At 39.7% G+C, this 24,862-nt stretch overlaps 2 protein-coding genes across 4 annotated transcripts in view; both read left to right on the top strand.

Moving 5' to 3' along the window:
- LOC148729831 (fibronectin type III domain-containing protein-like) overlaps nucleotides 1–14,470 on the top strand; it is a 30,153-nt gene extending 15,683 nt beyond the window's left edge. Inside the window, exons 11-28 of one of the 3 annotated variants that reach the window (XM_088759990.1) lie at nucleotides 123–434; nucleotides 680–750; nucleotides 1,113–1,472; nucleotides 2,135–2,354; nucleotides 2,970–3,278; nucleotides 4,034–4,156; nucleotides 4,417–4,593; nucleotides 5,516–5,638; nucleotides 6,069–6,078; nucleotides 6,786–6,976; nucleotides 8,201–8,317; nucleotides 8,778–8,962; nucleotides 9,952–10,071; nucleotides 11,173–11,249; nucleotides 11,377–11,417; nucleotides 12,501–12,597; nucleotides 12,964–13,060; nucleotides 13,413–14,470. In XM_088759990.1, the coding sequence (XP_088616116.1) occupies nucleotides 123–434; nucleotides 680–750; nucleotides 1,113–1,472; nucleotides 2,135–2,354; nucleotides 2,970–3,278; nucleotides 4,034–4,156; nucleotides 4,417–4,593; nucleotides 5,516–5,638; nucleotides 6,069–6,078; nucleotides 6,786–6,976; nucleotides 8,201–8,317; nucleotides 8,778–8,962; nucleotides 9,952–10,071; nucleotides 11,173–11,249; nucleotides 11,377–11,417; nucleotides 12,501–12,597; nucleotides 12,964–13,060; nucleotides 13,413–13,547 (2,765 nt within the window). In that variant the 3' untranslated portion in view covers nucleotides 13,548–14,470. Of the gene's footprint in view, nucleotides 1–122; nucleotides 435–679; nucleotides 751–1,112; nucleotides 1,473–2,134; nucleotides 2,355–2,969; nucleotides 3,279–4,033; nucleotides 4,157–4,416; nucleotides 4,594–5,041; nucleotides 5,465–5,515; nucleotides 5,639–6,068; nucleotides 6,079–6,785; nucleotides 6,977–8,200; nucleotides 8,318–8,777; nucleotides 8,963–9,951; nucleotides 10,072–11,172; nucleotides 11,250–11,376; nucleotides 11,458–12,500; nucleotides 12,599–12,963; nucleotides 13,061–13,412 lie in introns of those variants that run through there. The other 2 variants (XM_088759991.1, XM_088759992.1) reach the window with 2 other exon arrangements.
- Nucleotides 14,471–15,451: 981 nt separating this feature from the next.
- Nucleotides 15,452–18,902, top strand: LOC148729830 (uncharacterized). The gene is made up of 3 exons (XM_088760851.1): nucleotides 15,452–15,502; nucleotides 17,114–18,677; nucleotides 18,856–18,902. Exons 1-3 carry the CDS (start codon nucleotides 15,452–15,454, stop codon nucleotides 18,900–18,902), a joined length of 1,662 nt encoding a protein of 553 aa, XP_088616977.1.
- The last annotated feature ends 5,960 nt before the right edge of the window (nucleotides 18,903–24,862 follow it).

The raw sequence follows: 24,862 nt of genomic DNA, 5'->3' as shown, positions 1-24,862 counted from the left end.
TGGAAGTAGAAATAGAAGTAAGAGAGAAATAAATCGCAGTCCTCAAGTAGTTAATTAGGTCAACTTTTGATCACTAACTTATCTGCAGTGATTAACAGCATCTCCTTTTTTATTCCCTCTAGGAGTTCCGTTCCCTCCAACGAACCTCAAGATAAATGAGAAAACGTGCATCAGTCGCACAACAGCACTTGAATGGACTACCGTACCCTCCGATGATGCTCCCATTTTGCACTTCCTGATTGAACAGGAATCGAACCATGAACCAGATGTGTTTTATCTCATCTACAATGAGACAAATCCAAATGCAACATCCGTCCTGCTTAAGCTTACCGGCTGGTCGACTCTGCGTTTCCGCATGAGAGCTGTAAACAGTTTTGGCCCAAGTCGTCCTAGTTTCTCCACAGAGGCTGGAATTTGTAGAACATCTCAGTTAGGTGTGTTTGTGTTTCTGTGTGCGAACAAAGCGGTCAAACGCAATGCTTGCGCGAGGGGATCATTTTTGGGTGCCCGTGCGCCAATTTCCTGCATTTCGTAGGAACCACCTCTGTCTCGCAAAATAAGCGAAAGAAATTGGAACTTCCATAGAAATCCGTAAAAGGAAACAAAACTAGGGAGAAGAAAAACTCGAGAGTTTTCGAACACAACGCTTATTCGTGACTTCTTCCTGCTTTCCTTACAGCTCCAGAGAAATTCCCAGAGAACTTGCGTGGAGTACCAAAGGGGGCTAGTGAAATTGATATTGCTTGGACGGTAAGTACCTTTTGATTGGCCGAAGCTCACCACGTGACTTGAAAATAATCCTGGATTGCTTTGGTATTGCTTTACTTCGCTCTGTGATTGGTCCAGGAAACTCGCGCCACTTTCTCAACAAATCAAATGCAAAACTAAAACCAGTCACGACTTGGTCGCCCGCGTTTTCCCGCGCTTTCGGCCATTTGATCATCTTTAATTTGAGTTCTTATTGGCTCTTGGACGTATTTTCCTTCCTTCTGATTGGCTGCTGTGATAACTTTGGTTTTAGTTTGACGACACTCGATCGGAAAACGCTCTATTGTAGAATTTGCACCAATTTTCATTTGAATTGAATAGAAGAATTAATTTTAATTTGGCAGAAAATGCCAAAGGTGTACTGGAACGGACCCGGATTTTACTATTTCTTGGAGTACAAAAAAGTCGAAGAAACGGCGAATGAAGATGCTCCTGACAAATGGCAAGACACCAGAATCCCCGCTGAAGCGTCCTCCTTTAAAATCGACAATCCTGGGTACTATGAGCTTTGGGAGTTTAGGATTCGCGCCGGGAACAATTTGGGCCCAGGACCCTTCAGTGCCATCGAACGATCCCGTTCTGGCCAAGATCCACCTCAAAGCCAACCGAAAGATGTGAAAGTGGGGAAAATACAAGCGCGCAGTGTGGAGCTTTCATGGCAGCCTGTTGATGCCCCGGCCAGAGGAAGTGTCGATGGATATAGGGTAAGGGACTTAACTTACAGTTAGTCTGGTCCAGGCGTTTTGTTTGTAAAACGAAGCGCGTTAGTGCACAAGCGATTGAAGCGGAGAAGTAAGAAAAGGGAGAGAGGTCTGGGTCGGGTCGCGTAACGACTCGTATCTGAATTTTTCGCGCCGTTCACTATTTCGCTTCGGTTTCTCCAACTGAAAGCCGGGAACAAACTACTTTACAGACTCAAAACCAACATTTCTATATGTGACAGTCGGAACGAAGGCGATAATGTGGATAAGTTAAAACAAATTTAAACAATTTAAATACAGATTCATAGACGGACAAATGTACTGTATTGTTTAAACGTAATTTGATAGTGTCGACTTGGAGGCCCCATCCTCGATCGTTAAGAAAATCGAGAATCGCAGATTAGTTGCGAGGTTCGATTTTCTTGGCTGTGAAAAAGTTAATCGCGGGTCAAGTTCTTTGTATCTTGATTCGATGGTGTTTCAAACAGCGAATAGCTCTAAATATTTGTAAACTCTACTTAAGCCTCGATAATTGCATTTCCGTGGAGAAAGTAACTAAGGTCGTGTTTCGAATCTCGAGTCGTCGGAGTCGAGGAACTTCTAACTAAAGTTCCACTGATAATCTCTGAAGGTCTCTTATCTTTTCTTGTGTGTAAAACTTGCAGATTTTTTACTGGGACACGAGCCTTTTGGCGAATGCAAGGAGAAGAAGACGAGCCATTCCAAGCTATGCGAACTCTACCGATGTAAAGGGGCGAACTACCTCTTCAACGACAGTCTTAGACCTGAAACCTTACACCTCTTACACAGTAGCAATAAAGGCTTTCAACAGCGGAGGGGAAGGCCCAGCAAGTGATGAAACATATTTTTCCTCTTTGGAGGATGGTACGTTTAAGTAATCTTGCAGTAGCTCAATAGCCCATTTCCGAATTACCCTTGGCCTCTTTTTCAAAACGAGGCCTGGTGCTCAACCATTCTTGTGAAAATGAGTTTAATTTGTATGTGAATGAAAACTTATTATCATATGAAAGGATGAGCACGAGGACTCGTTTTGAAAATGAGGCCAAGGGTAATTCGGAAATGGGCTATTTGTTTATACCGCAGATGCGCGCCTGCGCAGTGAACATATAATTGAGCGGGAATTTGGAATGAGGAAACAGAACAAGGAAATGTATTTAATTTTAGCGTCCTGAAGATCATCGAATAAAAAAGTGATGTCAGATTAGACTGAAGTCAATTTAGGCAAATGCAATGCAGCGGTTTTACAAATGGGGGTTCTTGGGAGGTCTATAGAGGCATTGAAATTGCTGTTTTGTTCCCCGCGTCCAATCGCATTTGAGCAGGTACTCAATCCAGGCGTTCATTACAAGGGTTATGATGTCGGTCCGCTCACGGAATAGTTGCACCCCTTTTGCCTTGTTTTTACTGCACCCACTTCTAATACTAAAAATTCACTGTTTTTTCACTTATGTTGCAACTTGGCGTGTGTTTAATTTTTAGTTCCTGGACCCCCGTCAGATGTGAAAGTGTACTCATTTGCGTTGTACATCCTGGTCACGTGGGAACCACCTGTAGAACCCAATGGAATCATTACAAATTACCGAACGGGATCTGCTAAATACGAGGGTTCAGAGCCTAAAGGTACGCCAGTGGAGATGACCGAGCTAGAAGCTTCGAAGAGGAGGTACCTTATTGGCAAGGAAGTAAAGCAAGAAGAACTGACAAACTATGTTGTAGAAATACAAGCCAAGACCGAACTGGGTTACGGTGAAAGTGTGAGAATACCCACTAAAACAGTCAAAGTTTCTGGTAAGTCACGACAAATTTGGAAAATTATTTCGATTACAGCGGACACTCTCGGGAATTGGAAAAAGTGTCCGTCAGAAGTACTGACCGTCTGCGAGAATTATTTCCCTCAGCGGACGCCAAAGAAAAGGAGGTGGATTTCCGTTTATACGGAAGAGTATTATGTCAGACTCTTGTTAAAGTCAAACGAACGGAGAGCTTGCTTTCTCGCGGAGAAATGGAGGTTTCACAAAACTGATCCTCATAGTTGTGTTGCTCTGTCATAAGGTTGATTTGAAACTTCAAGACAAATTTTATTACCTAGAGTTCATTATTATCGATGGGGTGTCCGCTCACGAGGAGAGCGCTCAAATAAGCAAAAAATCCAATTTTCTATATCACAAGTGTCTGCGTCCTTTCACAAGAGAGTGTCCGATGTGCAGGGTTGTCCCTAATCGCCGGCTGTCGGCGAAATTCGCCGGATGAAAAAGCAGCGATTGCCGGCTACATTTTGGCAGGCAACCGCCTGGTAAAGCTCAGCGAGCACTCCGAGGTTACACACTTACAATCGTTCATCAACTTTACGCCACCTCGCTTGAAATTTCAGCCGGCAGCGTAATTTCTTAGCTACAACCTTGCTGTGTAAATACAGAGTTTGATTGAGAGTCATTTAAATTGTCCGTAAGTAGAACTGTCCGCTTACGTGTCCGTGAGCGGAGAGTTGACTGCGCTTGCACGATGATGAACGCATTAATCTTATTTATATTTCTCATCCACAGCACCTGCTAAGCCCAAAGCTCCCACAGTTGAACCAACGGCAATTGACAAAGTCAAGGTTACTTACGAGTTTGATGTTGGTGGAGGATACACCCATGAATTCCTTGTTCAGTACCGACAGAAATGTAAGTTGCACCCTTGCAACAGTATGTATCTTCTTCGCAGTGTACCTTAAACATTTTTTAAGATTCTGACTGGAGGAATTTGCTTAACTATCGAGGGGCCAACTCTCGAAACGTCAGCTTCAAAGACTATACACGGTGGCCAGTTTACATTATCAGCTAAATTATCTTTTTATACTCCTACTATTGCAACACATAGAAAGTTACTCCCATTTTACATGAACGATAAACTGATTTCTCTATGTTGTTGTTGTTGTTGTTAGTGGAAGTTGAAAAGTTTGTAAACTCATCGTGGGTCAACTACTTGGGTGATGTACTGGATAAGGAGATTGATGGTCTGGAGTCTGCCTTGTACGAATTTAGGACCATCGGAAGAAACGATCAGGGAGAAAGTCCGCCGAGTGAAGTCACTGAAGCCAGACCCATCCTGGGAATTGTGAGTAAGTTCGACACGTACTTTCTGTGTTTGTACTAGAGGTCGGGTTCGAGACTTGGATACCAGCGGACTGTCAGAGAAATCTGAAGAAATGGCGGCGGGGGGGGGGGGGGGGGGGAGGGTTTACTTGCGATTGACTAACATCTCATGCAGGGGAGTGGAATTGCTCGTAGTTGCTTTGTGCTACAGAGGGTGGGATAAGTTCCGGCTGTTTGCGCCTCTAAGCTCGAGTCTTGACTTTACTGCTGTAATGATAGGAACATTCTGAGAGGTTTGGGACGGATAATAGGGATTTCTCTACTCGAACTGGTACAACCTGACTGTTCCTTCTTCCCCCATGCCTCCTATCACCCCTCTCCTCCCCTCCCTCGCCACCCCCCGCCTTAGAAGAGGGAAACAGCAGGAAGTTGTGAATGATTTGGTACTAACTTGTTCTCTCTTTATCACTACAGCTGGCCAAAGAACAACTACTCCGATACACCAGAGTGCTTGGTTTATTGCCTTGTTGGTTCTTATGTATGAAACGCAAGACAACAACCCACCCATCCCACCCCAAGGGAGGGATGGGTGGGAAGTTAACGTTTCTTACCCCTTACCCTGCAGGAGACGGGACCTCCATTTATTCGTCCTTATCCGAGAAGAATAGAATATCTAAACTATTTCTTGATGTTTTAGAAAGGCAGCATATTCTTCTCAATTATTTTAAGACCTTGAGTGTTGGTCCGGCCGGGGCTCGAACCCTCGACCTCCCGCACATCAGTCCAGCGCTCTATCCATTGAGCTAACTTTTAAGAACAGGCGTCAATCACGGGTTAAAATAATGCACAACAGGGATGCCCAAGGCCATTCCGGACGGTAACGTGACTATTATTACAGGCACTATCGTTGAGATTGATTTAATGACCACATTTATTTCACACAATTAGCCGAGCAAGTTCCAAGAGCCATTCAAGGTTCCAATTCTTGGTGGTATTACTTTGGTGGATTAGTGGCGGTGGTGATTGTCATTTCGCTGATTGCCTGCTTTTTCTGCAAGTGTCGAAGGACAGGTGAAGCTCAGTTGTTTTGTTTTATTTTAGCTACCTTTGATTAGAGTAACAGAAGCTAGCTAATGCTTACATAGACTTTCTTTTTGTTTATGTCACCCCACACTTTAACTGTTTCCTCGATCTTACCCTTTCAAGTCGAAAAAACAATGAAACCACCAAGCGGAAACTGCAATTTGTTAATTATTATTGTAATAATAATATATTTTGCAATATTATAATTAACATTATTATTATTATCGTCATTATCGATATTGTTATGATTAATGACGGTATTTTGAGAACATTTGTCAACTCAGCTGATATTTGGTGCACATTGAAATCATACTGCCGTTGTATAGCAATTTTAAAAGAATACTTGCTTAAATACATTGATAAAAAGTTTAATCCTTCTTTTTCTCCTCTCTTATTTTTTTTTCGATTTAAATTGCAGCTATGGCTCTGTAAGTCAACTACTTTACCTTTTGTTCATCTAATTTTTACTCATGCCTTAATCCTTTCCAGGCTATCCCCATATTTATCAGTCACCAACATCACTTTTTTTTTTCGTTTTTTTGTGAAGCATTGTTTTCAGTTTGTCCAAAAAATTTCAATGTATTTCTGACCCCCCTCGTGACTTACGACCTTACATGATGATCGTAACAAAGATGATATCATTTTACTTTTATGATAATAATTATGCCGGCATATTTAACATTCATAAATTGCTGATAGAATCAACCTTATTCGTTCGTTTGTTAATTTTTTTCTTTCTTGTCTCAAAGTTTCTATGAATTCCACCTGTTTGTATCCCAAAACTCAATGTTTTTTAAATTTGAATTTAAAGTATAATTTTCCGGATTTTAAACAACTGAAAAAGTTTCCGTAATTCATTTTAACAAACAACGGGGTAGTTTTTTTTACTCAGTCCGATCTGAGGAGTGTACTTACATAATGAATAGTTACGAGCGCGTTTTGTGATAAGTTAGGTCTCTAGTTTAGTGATAACTTTGTCTTCTCATCATCAGCAAGGGCAATTATCTCGGTAAAAGTCGGGGCAATCAATAAAATTACTAGCAAATTAATGATTTTTTTGCTTTCAAAAGCAAATTTTTTTTTATCACCGTTCTTTGTTTTAACCCCGAAAGTATGTAACGTTTCCACTTTTCAGCCCTGATCAAGAGCAGGCAATTCAGATGGAGCCATTGAATGTTGAGGTAGATGGATGGGAGATTGAGGTGAGCCGTGTCCTGCTTCAAGAAGTCATTGGGCGAGGGGCGTTCGGAGCCGTATGGAGAGCTCTCCTGAGTTCACCGAATGGAAGGCCTGGAAACCGAACAGTCGCCGCTAAATGCTTCACGCGTAAGATTCCTTTGATTCGATATGTTGATACTTATATTGATTCCAGGGGTGCATTCTAGAAAGTTTAATACGGAGAGGGGGTCCAAACTTATCTCTCGACCAACGCACAACCTCCACTCTTCTTCGCTCACGGATATACACTGAACAAAAGGGAGAAAAGGCAAACAAATTGATAAAAAAAAATCAGCCAGTTAGGCGATCTTGTCATTGCAAAACTTTTTGTGCCGTGCATTTGTATTTGGAGTGAGATGAGGGGTGGGCCCGGATCTTCCCTGCGAATCCGTCACTGGATCCACTAGCTAGAGCTTATTTTCCCCCTGAACTATGTTTTGTTAAAAAATGCAATTATTTCCAACAGAACGTGACTTATTCCCATTTTTCCAGTGGTAGACTGTCTCGGGTTGAGGGGGGCATTCCAACAGACTGAGTGGACGGTGGTTTTCGATAGCATTTACAAGGTTTGGATGCTCGACACACGACCGTCGCCTGGGTCCCCATACGGGACATCTAAGTTTTCGCGCATGCACGCTGGTAGCATCTCCGAACGGCGCCACAAGGCCATTGATTTGAAAGCTCTTTATATCTTTTACTTTCTCTCGACTCGATTATAATTTTAGGCTGATCACTGTAAACAGTTAGTGCGAGTTTTTTCTCGGCGCCCTCGTGAAGAATTTTGGTTTAAAAGTTCGGATTTTCGTGGATATTCACCGTTCGCGGCAATATACGGAACAAAGCACTATTTGAGCAATAGTGAAAATCAGACCTGAAAAAAATTTCAGGCCTGTACGGGATTCGAACCACTGACCTCTGCGATACTAGTGCAGCGCTCTACCAATTGAGCTAACAAGCCAACTGGGAGCAGGCCATCAAATTAATTCATATATACGTCTCATAACCGCAGTTCACACATATGTTTCATATGTTTGTTGTTATACGGAACAAAAGCGGCAACAAAAATGATTTTCATGAAGATGCTAAACAAAGAAAACTAAGAGTCCATTGGTAGGATTTGAACGTTAACTGATTCCAACCCTATCGATCCAGCAATGTCTAGGGAGAACTCGTCAGTGAGTTGAGTAACGTACTGGTTTCAAATAAAATCATCTAAATGGTAAAAGGAAGGTGTGAGGTTTGAAACCTAAATAGATTAATTCTCAGTATCAAGCTTGAAAAGAATGCATTTATCAGAATTATTCTCTTCATCAACATACCCTGTTGTTGTAGCCACTGCTGGAGAGGAGGGAAGGAAATGTTTGATGAGAGAAATTGAGCTGGGAAAACTTATCGGTGAAAACAATCAGCCAAACATTGTAAAGTTCATGGGCTGCGTTACAACTCAAAGTAAGTACTAAGTGTAAAGCATTTTTCTATGTATAAGTTATTAAAAATACTACACTACTTCTTGAATGAGCTCCATAACCAGAACGGCTCGTTGATCAGACGAAGTTTGTGGTTTCTATTTTTTTTTGTTTTGTTTTGTTTGTTTCTGTGTGTGTGTGTGTGTGTGTGTGTGTGTGTGTGTGTGTATGTGTGTGTGTGTATGTGTGTGTGCGCGCGCGCAGTAGCTAGACTGTTCCTCTTTGAGAACATTTATCGATAGCCCTATCACGAAGATTTTGGACGCAGGACCAGAGTATATGATATCATTAATCTTGGTATTCGAGCTGTCTTGCTTTCTCATTTCAAAAATTTAGGCTTAAGTCTCATGAAGGAAAATCCTTAAAATGAGTCCTCTTAAGAAACTTTTAATAGATATTGTGGTTATGAGCCTTGACTTTTTTTTTTTTTACGCCACTTCAAGTTCACCCTATTCTCATAATGGAATACATGCCATGCGGTGACCTACTTGGTTACCTCAGAAAATGCCGAGGAGTGAGGGATCGGTATTATCTTGGTGACGGAAGGGCTCAAGATTTGACAAACTACGATCTTGTGATGTTTGCCAAACAAATCGCGGCTGGCATGGTGTTCCTTGGATCGAGAGGGGTAAGTGAATTCCTTCATTGTTGTCATAAATCAATTCTAACTCCGAAAAATTTCTCAGACCTTTCAACTGTTTTCTAATAGCTCAGATGCTGACCAACATTTGTGGGTACGTTTCACTTACTTAAAGTCTGATACCCAATTTTGGGCCATGGTACTTTTATTACAGCGAGTAGGTCACTTCGGATGTCAAACTTATAGGGCCGGTTATTCAAACAAAGTTTAGTCGTTGTCTAACAAAACTGCGTTATTAACTATCTTCATTTTAGTCGAACCTTTTGTGTGAGCATTTATTCTTATGATCAAAGCTAAGAAAGCCGAAAACTTACAGTCGAGGGACATTTATTTAACTAATAGAGAAAACGCGACGCCCAGTGATTGTGTAAAACCGTGGTTTAGGTTGGACCTCGTTTGAATAACTAAACTCTATTGATGAATGAACTTGTCCAAAAGGTATTTTTACTTTAATGAGGAAAAGGATATGAGAGTAATTTTCATAATAGTTCGGTTGGAGCAGCTAAAATAGGATGCCTACTGAGGTCTGACTACCCTCAGAAAAATAAATGCAACGGTAAAATGGTCGGATATGCGCCAACCATATTAGATTTTGGCCTGTTGTGGGACACTCCGCTGCGCTAACAAGCACAGCGGAGTGTCCCTTGACAATTGTAACAAGAAACTACGGTAATGAAAAGAGCATCTTGTTTTTCTGAGTACAACCGGTCTTCTGTTGGTTTTCTATATCTAAACTTCATTTTACTGTCATAATTATTATTAATGTGATTATCATAATTATCATCGTCATCATCATTACTATTTTTGCCATTTTTCTTAAGAAGGTAAACGCCTAAGTCCTGACAGCCTCAAAGAACTATAATGGCCTGTCCAGTTGCCCTTTTCTCTTCGCACATGCTCAGACCTTTATCTCGCCGTTTTGTCATGAAATCAAATAATTTAAAAGCTTTCACGTCATGGATCTTTGTCTCTGGTAGATCATTCATCGTGACCTTGCGGCCCGAAACATTCTCCTCGATAACAACTATGTTTGCAAAGTGACCGACTTTGGCATGGCAAATCAAAGCTTTAAAGGTGGCCATGGAAATGCCAAAAAGGTAGGAAATGCTTTTTGTTGTTGTTGTTGTTGCTTTATTATGGAGCGTTCTAGAAGCAAGCTGTAAACGACAGCATTTTCTCAGCATGAAATTAACTTAGCTCGACCACCAACATGGTTTTCATAGTTCACATTAACTTAAAAAAGGGAAAAAGAAAGTAAAACGCTAAACATCGTGGTATATAAATTTCACTGAGGTTGTTCGTAGAAAGTCTCGCGAAAGGAAACATGTTTTCTCTTTTCTAATAGGTCTGCTTGAAAGCTATTTTTAGGAGAGTGGCAAATTTATTTTTGTTTTTACATTTTTACACAATTATATTAGGTAGCTTCATACTTTGTAAAATATGACTTTGCAGAAGAAGGAAGATAATTTTTAAAGTAAAATAAAGTTCTGGGGAAGCAGACATCTTTTCTCGTCAAATGCTGCAAATAGCTTCAGTCGTTACTATCGCTACTACTCAGTTGCCCCCTTCATTCCTCTCCTTTTCTCCTGATTCAAGTTTATTCTTTTCCTCATTTGTCTCCGACTCATTCGATTGGAGGTTGTATGCATTGATCCGAAAGAAGTTTCTTTTGGATACTTTCTTTATTCTGCACTAATCCATCATTTTCATATGAGCAAAACCTCCTGTATGTGCCTTTCCCATTGCGGCCGTCTTAATTAAGTCTTTGTCTTAATTTGATCATGCACTTATTTTCTCCAAGATCATCAGTTCTAATAGATCTCGCCGTTCAAGGGCCCAAAAAATTTTAGCTCTTGCTTTTCTCATTTTCGTTAGCCGTTGTTCTCCTACTTGTTTCATCTTCTGCGCAAAAAATATTGACAACTACTAAAATGCTACTTTTTATTTTCTCATACAATGAAGTACATGGAGGACCGACTATTCTTTTGGTGTTCAACATTTCACAGTGGTTTTGTTTGCGCTAGCACTGATTTTTTCTTTGCAAAATAAGAGATACTCAGGAACAATTGAAGAAAATTATCACAAAAGATGTAAAGCAAAAATAACAAAAAACAATCACAAACGAAAACAAAACAAATTAAATAACATTATTATAATGATAGTTTAAGAGAAGTTTTAATGTTTTTTTTTTCCCGCAGGGATGTTTGCCAACCAAATGGACTGCACCAGAAATTCTGCTGGGAAACCTCGCCGGACTTTCCACTTTGAGTGATGTGTATGTATCGTGTATATTCTTCCATCACCTTAACGAAATGATCACCCAATTTGATTTTTTTTTGATTACTTCACATCCAAAATTCACTCGGCACTAACTGTGGAAATATTTCTGATATGTTCACCAGGTGGTCCTATGGAATCGTTCTGTATGAGATAGTTACCCTTGGTAAGCCAAACTAAGTTCAATAAGAATATTTATAATAAAGGTTTGTTTTTACTTTTTTCCACGCCTTTCACTCATGAAAATGTCCTTAAACAAGATAATATAGATGGTTTACAATCTCTTGCTTTAAGTTAGTTCATTAGTGTCCCAGTCTTGTAAGACTGATCAAGCAGTTTAACTACTCTTGTAAAAGTGAACCCTATTAATGAGTTCCGGTCGAGTTGTATTACCTCCAGGCAAAAAGTGCGACAGTTGTCGTTTTTAGGACAACTCCCGTGTTAAGTAAAGATCATCTGCTTTTTACACCTGAAAATCAAATCTCATTAACTCTGTTTTCATTTTAATATGTAGCAAGCTATTTATCGATAGTTAATCTCATGAAATGAAATGAAACAAGAAGTAGAAGACTTCCATAGTGTTCACTTGTTAGAGACTACCATCAAAACCGAACCAAAACGAAAAAACTTTAAACTACATTGACTCAGGAAAATTTGTATTTGAGCATCATCAAGCTATGTAAAAGTATATGCAAGATTAAGGAAAATTTAGATTTGGGCTTCATCTAGCTATATTAAATGCGGACTTTTTTCTTGTTTAAAATGATGTCGAAAAGGAGCGCGATGTCTCAGCCACAGCAATTTCGTGAAACATGTTTAAATGCACTTTTATTTGACCTGATAGATGTTTACAATTGTAATAAATTATTAAAAGTATGGCTCACTGACTACAATTTCAACATCTTTATTAGTGATATATTCAGTATTAGTATAATTTCAGAGCTGGGTAGAGAGTTTCCAGCAATCTGATTGGTCGAGCGGTTCCTTATATGACGCTATATAAACCGCTCCACGCGGTTTATATAAAATGTTAAAATCAAATGTTAGTAAATGTTACTAAAGTGTTATTTTAGAAATTTCTCTGTTGTTCAGCTCTGAAATTATACTAAAACAGTTATTCGCCTCAGGTTCAGAGAATATTGTCGAATAATCCCCTAGACTTCGTCTCGGGGATTATTCGACGATATTCACCTCGCCTTCGGCGAATAATTGTTAAATATCACATGCACACGTCCTTATGCCTGAACAGGAGGAATTCCATACGATGGATGGTCAGAAGGCAGGGTGGTTGCAGAGGTCACAAAAGGATATCAGCTGCCAAAGCCTGATCATGTTGATAAAAAACTGTGAGTTGTACCTCTCTGGTGCGAAATCGACGTTTTCTAATGTATAGCCTAAATTTCAACACAGTACATCACAATTAACGTTCTTCTTGTAGAATTTTTTGCAGTGGCATAATTAACCAATGAATATAAAAGCTGTTTTCTTTTAAAAGTGTGAACTAAGAGCATAAGGTATTCAGCTGTGATAACGTGTGTCTACGTACTTCGACGAGATCAGAGCGAGTGAAATAGTGCCGATTTGTTCGATGACCCAAAACAAACCTAAACCATTATTTTCGTTAAAAGGGTTCCAGTAAAAGAAACTTCTTGCAATTCTTCGCATAGTCCAAAAAACGTAGTTGAGAATTGACCATCCTTGTTTAATTTCAGGCATGATATGATGAAACGGTGCTGGAATTTAAACCCTGACTTTCGTCCTCCATTTGAAAACCTGCGACAAAGAATGGACAAATACATTCGTGAAGAGGTTTGTTTTAAGAATTGAAAGCTTGCTGACATTCTATGAATTTTGAAGTCTCGTGGATTTTTCAGTACTTTGACACCATTTAGTTTCGGGAGCAGCACTTGATGGTACTGGTTTTGTTCCCCATAGCGCTGTAAACAGCTCAACTAGGACCATTTAGATCCCTAGTCAGTGGTGTTTTCACGCTCGTTATGCCGTCTACGCTCATTTCACGATTTTCAGTTTATAAATCCCTCCTAAAATCACAGAGGTTCTCAGTCCACTTTGGAAGTAACTTTACTTTTCAGCTTAACATCATAGTGATATAGTGCTGTGCAGCAAATGTACAACCCTTATTTCTTGCTTTCCACCCCAGACATATGAGGAACTACTTAATCTGGGAGCTTATGACAAGAAAAAATACTCCAGGGTTGAAGATCTTGGAGATGAAGATGCAGGACCGAGTGAGGAAGTTGCAAAGAAGGCTGCTGCTAAAAGATTGGGAAAATGATCCAGTGCTCGCCGTTAGGGTACCTTTCTGTCACCTCTCGGTGCTAAACTATGCGTGATTACAGCAATGATTTTAAGGTCTTTCCATGTTAAAGAATCAATTGATATCTTTGTTTTAGATAATAATTCATTAAGTTAATTGTTTAAAGATACAAATAATTAATCAATTCAGGTGGATTCAGAGTACGAGAACTTGGGTAGATATTACTTAAGTGTCCTTCACTGATTAAAACAGGATAGAAAGAGATAAAATAACATCCAAACATTTAAAAAACAAAACAAACTTGAGAAGCGGCCCGTTTATACTCTTTAAATTTGCAAGCTGTTGTAGTGCAAACATTCCGCCGTAAATTTTTTTTTTTGTAGAAAATCTGGTAGGGAATCCTCCCAAGGATATTTGAAATTTGGTAATTTTTTTGTAGTTTGGTATTGGATTAGTAGTGTGGTATTGATCACCATTGAAGTATCCCGTATGTCGATATTATTGACTCCGTAACTGATGTCCTTTAGTTCACATGCATTTTGCTCTCATATTGCTTTGTTTAACTTTCGAGCCATTGCTATTTGAAAACAATTGATTGCATTGATATTCAAATTTATTGCTTTGCTTTAAGTTATAAAGGCTTTTGTCGTAAACGGAGAGAACCGTCGTAACAGGGTGAGTAAATTTAGATTACTAATTTTCTTATGTGGTTTCGGTTCGTACGAGAAAAAAAGGGAACGCTTATGAGGAGCGTTCGTTTTGGTAGACTGACAACTTCGTCGTGGTAAAACGGAATTCTTATTTGAAAACTGAATGGATGTAGATCATGTAGATGTATGAGCGTTTATTTCTGTACTCTACAAAAATCACACAAAAAACTGTATTTATTGTTATGTCACACACTCTATTTAATGTCTACAATTAAAAGGTTAGAAACATTTCTTATGGCTTTTTATTGATCGCAAAATTCCTTTCAATTGATACCTTGCCGTATCCTTAGTTAGCTTTGCTATGGATGACGTCGTCCTTAAAAAAGAGTTATCAAAAATCAGTGGTGTTTTTCTCTTCAGCGGTAATTATTATCTTATCCAAGGAGCATCAAACAGTCAGACACCCACACCAACTCCTACCACTGAGCTCGTGATAGAAAGTTTTATCATAAATCAAAGTACTGTTTTACGATTCGTTAAGTTTACTTATGGTAAGTTATAAGCCCCGCTGACATGTATCGATGGGACAGTTTCCCACACCATGTGCGTTGTTGGTAGTTTTTTCGGTCTCGAAAATAAATGGTATAATGTTAATTTCAATTCAGTACAAATTTCAGCAGGTACCTGTTTCGTTCTGAATCTTCTGTTGAGAATGCAACCGTCTCGCACTCAAGTTGTGCTACGTACCACATTAATTTTACTTACGTGGAACGTATTAGGTTTGCAAACTGGCGGCCATCAGAAGTCTGCGAATTGAACGTTGATGAAACGACTATAATTCCTTACACAACTCAAATCAATTCTATGCGTGAAATATCATTCAATTTGATTCAGCCTAAATTCTCTATCACTTAATGGACAATTACATGGTGTCGTTAACAGGTGGAATTTTTTTTCACCGAAATTGTAAATGCAAATGAACGGTAACTACCTCATGAACCCTTGAATTGACTTGAGTTCTCCGTGGCTGCTGGCTTTCTTCCTATTTTTCGACTGGTAATTTGGACTGATTGGAAATTGGATCGGGTTCAGTTGCAGAAATAAACTTGGAAGACCACTCAATGTCTTTTTGATTTAGAATCTCTTCGTTTTCAGTAAGCTGGTACACAATAATAGTAAGTTCGGTAGTAATAAATGTAAAAACTTGAGGACCAACAAAGTGTGCCCTAAATTAATTATTTTGGTGTGATGTGCGTGGAGCCCATTAAAAAAATGGCAGACAGAATCGCTGTTTGTCTAGCAAAGAATTATGGGAAAAAGGTTGTAAGATTTACCACCCACAGCTATAATCTCCGCTTGTATTTTCTTGCCCTCCCAGTTGACTGTAACCGTACTCCCTTCTTTGTGTTCGAAGCTTTTACCCAAAATCAACCTTGAAGGGGCGATACCAGTTGTCCTTTCTTGTGGAAAATACAGCAACACTTTTGACTGAGTATATTAAGTCAACACAATTATCAAAATGGCGTCGGTCGGTGTGCAGTGACCAAAATTATCAAAGTGGTTTTCCTTCCCTTCGCTCCATCCATGATCAAAATACGCCCTTGTAGACCTCGCAAACGAACAGGAAATGTGCATAAGAATACTCAAGTTGAAAGAAAGGGGCTTCAAAGTCGTAAAGCGACGATGACACAGTCTCAACTATAGATAGCTGTTTGATCAGATACATCACTTCATTTTTGTGGGGGCGTCAACCTCCACTATGCTACCATCGGCGGGGTTTATTAGTCTGCGTGTCGGGATCGCAGGGTCATCTGGGAGGAATTGTGTATTAGCCGCACCCGGTGGTGGTAGGAATCAGTACGAATTTATTTGTCGGGGGAGGGGACTGGTATGCTCCTGTGAATCAGCGTCGTAAATCGGCCATTTTGGGGCTGTCTCCATCCTCGGAGACCCAGGGGCTGAGTCGATTTCAAGTTAGGGCATGAAGAGCCCCTGGGGACATTGGCTCACAAGACTAGTTCCAAACGGTCCCAGTCGTTCTGCCATCTGATTGGTGCCAGAAAAATCTTTGTGTTTTTCTGCCCAATCAGATTGAAGTGTGCTTTGGAGTCCTTTCGTGTGTTTTGACACGGACAAATACCAATCGCTCAGTTGCTGGCTATTTTTGTTTGGGCCGTGCGACGGAGATTTGCTTGAGGTGAAAAGTTTCAGTCTCAGCACACAATGTAAGAGAAATCGATCAGATTGTCCGCGAAAATCTTACCGGAAATTATGCTGAATACTTTCGCAGGTATCACTAGAGAACGTGTTTTAAAGTTTGCGAGGTTTGTATACAACACGATGGTTCTAGTCATTGATATGTCGCTTTAAACCTTAAACAAGATTTAAGCTTAAATCTTCCTAGATTTTTTGCATAATTTGCCGTGACGGAAACTTTGCCAATCCCGTGAAGTTATTTCGTCGCACGGGCCACGCAGGTATGTCGAGGAACTGGTACTTGCGAAACTTTCTGTGCGTGCCAAAATCTAATCTCATCTTCGCTTGAAAAAAAAAGAAAAGCTGAGCGTGGAAACTTTAGCTTATTAGATGTGGGTAGATGGCCCTGTGCTATTAAGCTGACATTTGCAATAAAGCAAACCCGCCCTTTCCATCCAATATTTCTTGGTCTTTGGTTTTGTTTTTCCCCTTGAAAGCAACATCGAATCGATTCCCAATGATCAAAGGTATTTAACTTGGGTCTTCAACAATCGACAGAAGAGGTGAAATGACAATGACCAAGGGACTAGAAGAGAATCCGTAGCCTTCCTAGCTCAAGAATTTCAACACTCTAAGCAGCAGTTGAAAGGTTAAACTCTTTCCAAACCCCTTCGGCAACTGCCCGAAACAATTTCTCCTTCCCACGTTGTTCTCGTTAATAAGTTTTTGCTTTGTAAGCTTTTTCATCGTGCCTGTTTTGCTTTGACTCTTATTGCTCTTGCTGGTGACATTGAGATTAATCCCGGCTACCAGACATTTGCTGATATCAAGTCCACTGGAGGTCTCAAGATTGCTCACTTGAATATACGAAGTCTCGCAAACAAAACCGACTCTCTGCGTCTTGAGGGAATTAACAACAAAACTTTTGACGTGCTAACTCTGTCCGAGACTTGGCTGGATTCCTCAACAAGTGATGCTGAAATAAAACTCCCTGGATTTGTGTGCATAAGGTTAGATCGCACTGGCAATAAAGAGGGATATGGCGGAGTTGCTATGTATGTAAGAGAAGATTTGGCGTTTCGTTTGCGGAATGATATCAATACTGGTGGACAGGAATGTTTATGGATTGAGTTAATTCGAGATAAATGTAAGCCAACGTTATTATGCTGCGCTTATAGAGCACCAGATGCCGATCTCTGCACTTTTATTTCGTCTCTGCGAGATAGTATGCCTGCTGTTGATCTTGAGAAATCGGATGTGATCATTTTAGGAGATCTAAACGCAAACATGATGCCTAATTCAAAATCGCCCAAGAAAGACAAACAACTACTTCTCACCTTCTCGCGCGCTTTTGACTTCACACAGCTGATAAAAGAGCCTACTCGAATATCTGACACCTCACGGACCTTGATTGACCTGATTTTTGTCAATAATGAACATCGTATTGTAAAATCTGGTGTTGTTCCGTTTCCATTGAGCGACCATTACCTGGTGTTTTGCATTCTAAAGACTGGTGTGCACACAAAAGCACATCCAAGAATGTTTGAGTATCGCTCTTACAAGAATTTCGATGCGAATTCATTTAACGAAGATCTTAGGAATGTTCCTTGGCACGTCGTTGACAATGAAAACAATATCGATGACGCTTTATTAACTTGGAACAAACTGTTTTCAGAAGTTGCAGACGATCATGCACCTGTCAAACGACGACGTGTGAAGGGAACACCTATTCCTTGGATGAATAGCAAAATTAGCGAATCAATGAGAGATCGAGACTGGTATCATCGTAAAGCACGTAAATCGAACTCAGAAAAGCACTGGAACACTTACAGGAAACTGAGGAACAAAGTAAACCGCTTAGTAAAATCTGCTAAGTCGAAATATTACTGCGAAATGATCGAGGAAGCCAGAGGAGATCACGGCAAAATGTGGAAAGCTGTAAACGAAGCATGCAATCGTAATTCATCCTCAGAAAAGGTTCAGTGCATCATTTCCGATGGCATTCAGCACACCACTTCCAAATCCATTGCTGTTGCTTTGAATAGCTTCTTTGCATCCATAGGCAAGCGCCTAGCTGACAAAATAACGACTACCTGGTCGAATTGCAACTTGGTTTTAGAACAAACGTTGTCTCAGTTCCAGTTAACTGAACTAAAGGAATCGTTTGTGTTTCAGCAGCTTACCTCTTTGAAGACAAATAAAGCAATTGGTTTGGACAAAATTAGTGCTAGACTACTCAAGAGCTCTGCTAATACAATCACTCCCTCCATCACTAAGCTGTTGAATCGATCGATTCTTACTGGTAAATTTCCTAAATTGTGGAAATGCTCAAAAATTACAGCCTTGTTTAAATCAGGCGACCGGTCAAATGCATCGAACTATCGTCCTATCTCTATTTTACCGACACTCAGTAAAATTCTCGAGAAAGCCGTGCATTCCCAGCTGTACCAGCACTTGGTAATTAACAACCTTCTCACAAGGAAACAGTTTGGATTCAGGAAGGGGCTCTCTACTGAATCTGCTTTGACATCATTTGCTGATGAAGTCTTATTGAACATGGAACAAGGTAAACTGTGTGGGGCCGTGTTTTTGGATTTAACCAAGGCTTTCGACACTGTGGACCATCGGATTTTGTTACGCAAGCTCTCCAAAATTGGTTTATGTGAGAACTCGCTTCAGTGGTTCCGCTCTTACATTACTGACAGGAAACAGCGTACATGTTGTGGGAATGAGTTGTCTGATGAATTGCCAGTTACCCATGGGGTCCCTCAGGGAAGTATTCTGGGTCCTCTGCTATTTGTCATCTACATTAACGATTTGCCAAGCGTTCTAGATGCCTGTCAAGCATCACTTTATGCAGATGACACGGTGATCTACTGCTATGGGTCTTCCTCTCAGGAGCTGACTGAAAAGCTCAACCAAGACCTCCTGGCTGTGGCGAAATGGCTGAATGAACATAAGTTAACACTGAATCTGGACAAAACCAAATGCATGCTCATAGGCAGTAACAAGAAGTTACAGAGGAAAATAGCTCTAACTGTTTCAATTTTTGATCATTGTATAAACAATGTTACTTGTTTTAAATATCTTGGAATCTTAATATCGTCTGATTTTTCGTGGACAAATCATGTCGAATACATGGCAGGGAAAGTTAATCAAAGGCTTGGCCTACTTAGACGCATTAAGCATTTGTTACCGTTTAAGGCGCGCATCCTTTTTTATAAAAGCCTTGTTATGCCCTTATTCGAGTATGCTGATTTAGTTTGGGGAGACAAACATAATGTAACTTTAATGTCTAGTTTGCAAGTGCTTCAAAATAAGGCGGCTAAAATAATATTAGATCGACCACTGTATTCCTCTGCGTCTGATGCGTTAACTACACTGAAGTGGTTAACACTAGAAAAAAGGCGCTTCCAGCGCCGATGCGTACATGTATATAAATGTCTTAATAGTCTCACGCATCACGAACTAACATTAGTCACTCAGCAAGAACAGCATAGTTACAACACAAGAAATAAAGCAAACCTCAAAATTCCATCCGTTAAAAGAAACTGGGGCAAACAAAGAACTGGCTATCATGCTGTAAGTGATTTTAACTCGCTGGACAAAACTATACGAGCCGCTGATAATGTAAATATTTTGAAGCGTAAGATTTTTAATCAATTGATTTAAGTTTTGTATTACACATAAGATACATTAGTTTTTAGTAGCATCTTTTAGCATTTTTATTCATTGTAAATTTTTAATTTTTAATTTTCGAGGTCCTTTTTGTAAACCACTTTTTAGTGAAAAAGTTTCCTCATTAAAGATTGTCATCAATTAGTTAACCGGAGACACAGCTAAGCTTTCTCTAAGCGCTTGCTGGAGGTCGTTCACGAACTTAAGCCGTATTGTGAAAGACTTTCCTGCAAAGCGAAGATTAGATTTTGGCGCGCACAGAAAGCAGAAAGCTACGTGGGCAAAAGCGCCAGTTGCTCGACATACCTGCCTGGCCCGTGCGGCGAAATAACTTCACGGGATTGGCAAAGTTTCAGTCACAGCAAATTATGGAAAAAATCTAGGAAGGTTTAAGCTTAAATCTCGTTTAACGTTTAAAACGACATGTCAATGACTGCAAACATCGTGTTGTATACAAACCTCGCAAACTTTAAAACACGTTTTCTAGTGATACCTGCGAGAGTATTCAGTATAATTTCCGGTAAGATTTTTGCGGACAATCTGATCGATTTCTCTTACATTGTGTGCGAGACTGAAACTTTCCACCTCAAGCAAACCTCCATCGCACGGCCCAAACAAAAATAGCGAGCAACTGAGCAATTTGTCAGTGTTATAACACACGAAAGGACTCCAAAGCACACTTCAATCTGATTGGGCAGAAAAACACAAAGATTTTCTGGCACCAATCAGATGGCAGAACGACTGGGACCGTTTGGAACTAGTCTTGTAAGACAAAGTCCCCAGGGGTTCTTCATGCCCTAACTTGAAATCGACCCACAGCCCCTGGGTCTCCGAGGATGGGCTGTCTCATGCGTACACTTTGCAAGTTTTGCGTTTTTGTCTCCAGTATACATTGCTGGTGTTTCGAAGGTAAGTTTCATTCTTTAGCTGTTCTTTATTTTTGCTTTAGCGTACCAAAATTTTTTAACCATCGTAGTTAAGCGTAAATTTGTTAGCGACTGTAAAGTAAGTGTCAAGCCTTCTGAATTTCGGCGATAGCCTCGAAATTCCTGTGCGCATGTTTTTAGTGTTTTTTAATATTAATCTTACTATTTTCAGCTGTTGCTGCAGTTTCTCGTCATTACAGCAATTCTTGGAGTCAAGCTAACCAGCGTAGCCTTAATAGCACGAAGTCAGTGCGGCCTGTGCATTTTTGCACTTCAGTTCAAAAGAGGCTTTTACGCCTGCGCAAGCCAATGTTTTTTACTCGGCTTAATCCTCATTGAGGGAGCACTTTATAGTACTGATATAGCTACTGAAAACTCACTGATAGAGCCCGAAGTAGACGCTGAGAAAAGAATACTGGATCGAAATTTTCGCTCATATCTCGATTATTCGACATTATATCATGGGGTCCATCTCAATTGAACAATATCGGTCAAGGATTGGCATTCATGACAGCTTTGTTAAGACAAAGGCTGTTTTATCACGTCTGATAGGACGATTTTGGAACATAACGTTTATGATGTTGTATTTAAATGTGTTTTACTTACCAACGTTGAAGCAAGTGCTTGGGAAATACAAAATGAGGAACGAAGTGAAATTTTGGTTCACACATGATATTCTACAATATTTATATTCCATTGATTATAAGGCAAGCAAATGATGTGGAGGAAAATCCAGGTCCTACAATATTTGAAGTGATCGACTCGACAAGAACAGTATTTGTTGACTACTATCAAGGAAATGAAGCACTCTTTGGTGCAACTTTCCATATGCTGACATTATGATAACATCCAACATCAAACTGTTCGGAAATTGAGTGCTGGCCACTTGCAAGGACGGCACATTCATGGAATCTATCCAGTAGAAACTCTTTGTTATTGTTAATGAAATCTACAATGCCTGACATTATTTAACTGAGCAAGTAGTCATCAAAACAGAAGAGTATTAAACACACTGATTGGATACTACTACTACAGTAACTGTCTTTATCCCTGTCATATAATATAAGGCTATAAATTAAAATGCCTCAATAATAAATTTACCATAAACTCCAGGCAACTTGACAGCTTGAAGTTAACAATGATAGCAGTTTTCTTGTTGAGATGCAATCATATAAATAGATCCTATTCTCTTAACAAACTGACATTAATTATTGACCATCAGGTGCTATCTGCAGAAATGTGCAAAGTCATGGTCCCCCCTGGACACAACAATGCCACTTATTATACATTGTAGTCATCATCTGTATTCTCATTGGCTAAAAGCCTACAGTTAATTCTAGGAAACAGTGCAACCTACAGATTATTCATTAATCTGCTAGCAGATTATTCATTAATCTGCTAGCAGATTATTCTGCAAAAGCAATGTCAAGTTCACACAGCGAAATGAGAACACCACTGGTTGATTCAGTTCTTCAACGTAATGCATTTTTGTATTTCCTTTAAATCAATGTCTAATAATAATTATTAGATTCAGTTTTTGTTATATCCACAATAATCAAGGTCTTGGTAAGTGTTATCAGCCTCAACCTTTGGCTGATAACACTTACCGAGACCTTGATCATTCTGGCCATCACTAAAACCTCATCAAATAATTGTTTTTAGCATAAGCATGAGAAGAATGCAAGGTGTTGATATTCTTATTTCTCATACAACCCACTGTTTTACAGTCCAGCGGCATTGAATTACACCAGCATTCAAAGGGGTAGTAGAGAGGGAAGAAAACTAGGAGCTCAAAAACACTTCTAGTTTTCTTTATCTCTCTTGAATGCCTGACATGCAGGCTACCTGGTATGCCAAACTCATCTAAGTACTTAGGGAGGTACATTTCCCCTCATTTCAGATCAGATTAATATCATTCGTCACCAGGATTTAACTTCACCCTCCATCCATTTTTGAAGCCAGTTATAAACTCCTTTATTACAAGTCTCTCTTTCAAGGAATTTCAGGGAGTTAATTAATGAATAACAGCCAAGCATTCAAACTGGATAAATTTTATTACAAAAGTCCACCGGAAGTTCTAGTCTATTCAATCCACATGCCATCAAGCCAAAACCCTTTTTATCTAGGACACCCAAAAGTTTATTTACAAAAATATGTGCAAAAGGTAATAAGGTAGGGAAAATGCATTTCTCAACAGACGCTTTGCTCAGGCAACATAGGTACCTCGCATTTCAGAATGGTTTCTGCTGGAGTGGCACAGGGTTAGAACAAAAACTGGAGAGAACACTTTCCTTCACATTACGTAACAGTGACATTTTAGCAAAGCAAACAGTAGCATGTCACAACATATCTAAACTGGCTTCAATTTTAATTCCTGAATAATCTCAAAAATACCTGAAAAACTAACCATTCGCCAAATTACGAAAAAAGTCCAGCCTGGAGCAGCTAGTTATTCCGAGTTAACAATTATAAACCTATTGGTTTTCTCAAGTAAGTTAGAACTCAACAAGACCTGTTATTGTAGCGATTTCAAAACAAACTCAACTCGTTTTGATTTTGAAAAGAGTAACATGCCACAAGATATCATCTAAATTGACTTAAATTTTAAATTCCTGAATATAGTAGTGTCAACAATGCCACCTGAAATAAGTATCCACCAATTTCAACTACATCATTCGTTTTCTCCAGTACGTAATTCAGCAACGCAACGCAATGCAACGCAACTCGTAATTCCATTTCAAAATTTAATAAAAGTGAATAACTTTTGCTTTCATTTAAAACAATTTCAACAACAGCAGCCCTGTGATAATTTGCGTATCAGAATTATATCGTATAATTACCTCCTCTAAAAGTAAACGCTTTTCTGCCACATCGGTTTCTGACAGCGAAGAAATCTCTCGTTCAAAGATGCTGTTCAAAACACTTTGAAATGCCGTTAAATTGCCTTGCTCGCCACTTTCAAGTTGGATAACAATCTTTGCACAGACTTGTTTAGTACAATTGCTAGATATCATAGTGTATCCACACCTGTCACAGTGCACTATTTTTCCCGCCGAGGGTTGGAGAAGTCGTTTTGAGTAATACTTATTTAAACAATGAATGAATGTTCCAACTGCCTCAACTGAGTGAATATTTGACACTTTCACCGTTACTTCATTACAGTCTACTGTGTTCAGATCTTCTTCGGAAACGAACACCTTTGAAAGTGTGTCATCAGCAATAATTTCTGTTACTACTGAACGTACAGTAGTAGAAAGTTTCTTCTTTCCAGCCCAAGAACGCACTTTAACAGGGGCAATACGATAAACTTTCCCGTTTTCAATCATTGGAATATGCTGTTCCCATATATCTACAACTATAGTTCCAGTGGAATCTGCAAATGTAGTCTCCGCCGATTTCAATTGCTTCGCACCAACCGTTGAAATGTCGCCAACATGTACTACTTTTCCGCTCAATGTGACATTCTCCCATTCATTGGTACGACTTAGTATGTCTTCAATTGAAACGGGCTGCGTACGCGCCGGCATCAGGCTCTCTTTGAACTGAAATGAGTACTCAGTTTGCCCAGTTACTGATATCTTGGTCATGTCATTTATGATTATCTTCTCGCCATCTGAAGTGTAGGTGAAGGGTTACATCTTTACAGGCGTACGACATTTCTCGCTATCCACCAACAGCGGCCTTTTGTGTTTAGAGTACAGCAACGCTTCTTGCTGCTCTCCATCTTTAGTTTGTAACAGCAGTGTAGAATAGTCAATAGTGTTTTTTTGTTACGTTTTATCGGAGACAACTGGTGAACATAGCCTATAAAGTCTCCGTTGCCTGAACGCCTTGGCGATGTAGTTGCTTCAGAAACAATTCCGCTTGCTGTTGCCTCCATTGA

The sequence above is a fragment of the Stylophora pistillata genome, chromosome 5, assembly GCF_964205215.1.
Source record: "Stylophora pistillata chromosome 5, jaStyPist1.2, whole genome shotgun sequence".
Taxonomy (NCBI): Eukaryota; Metazoa; Cnidaria; class Anthozoa; order Scleractinia; family Pocilloporidae; genus Stylophora; species Stylophora pistillata.
This window is presented reverse-complemented; position numbering and strand designations above follow the sequence as displayed.

What these genes read in the sequence shown, in the direction of transcription:
- LOC148729830 (XM_088760851.1), top strand. Translation starts at nt 15,452, where the DNA reads ATGGCAGACAGAATCGCTGTTTGTCTAGCAAAGAATTATGGGAAAAAG. An exon ending in AGAATTATGGGAAAAAGGTT is followed by an intron (nt 15,503 to 17,113) that starts GTAAGATTTACC and finishes TTGCTTTGTAAG; the next exon opens with CTTTTTCATCGTGCCTGTTT. An exon ending in GAATCGATCGATTCTTACTG is followed by an intron (nt 18,678 to 18,855) that starts GTAAATTTCCTA and finishes CCTTCTCACAAG; the next exon opens with GAAACAGTTTGGATTCAGGA.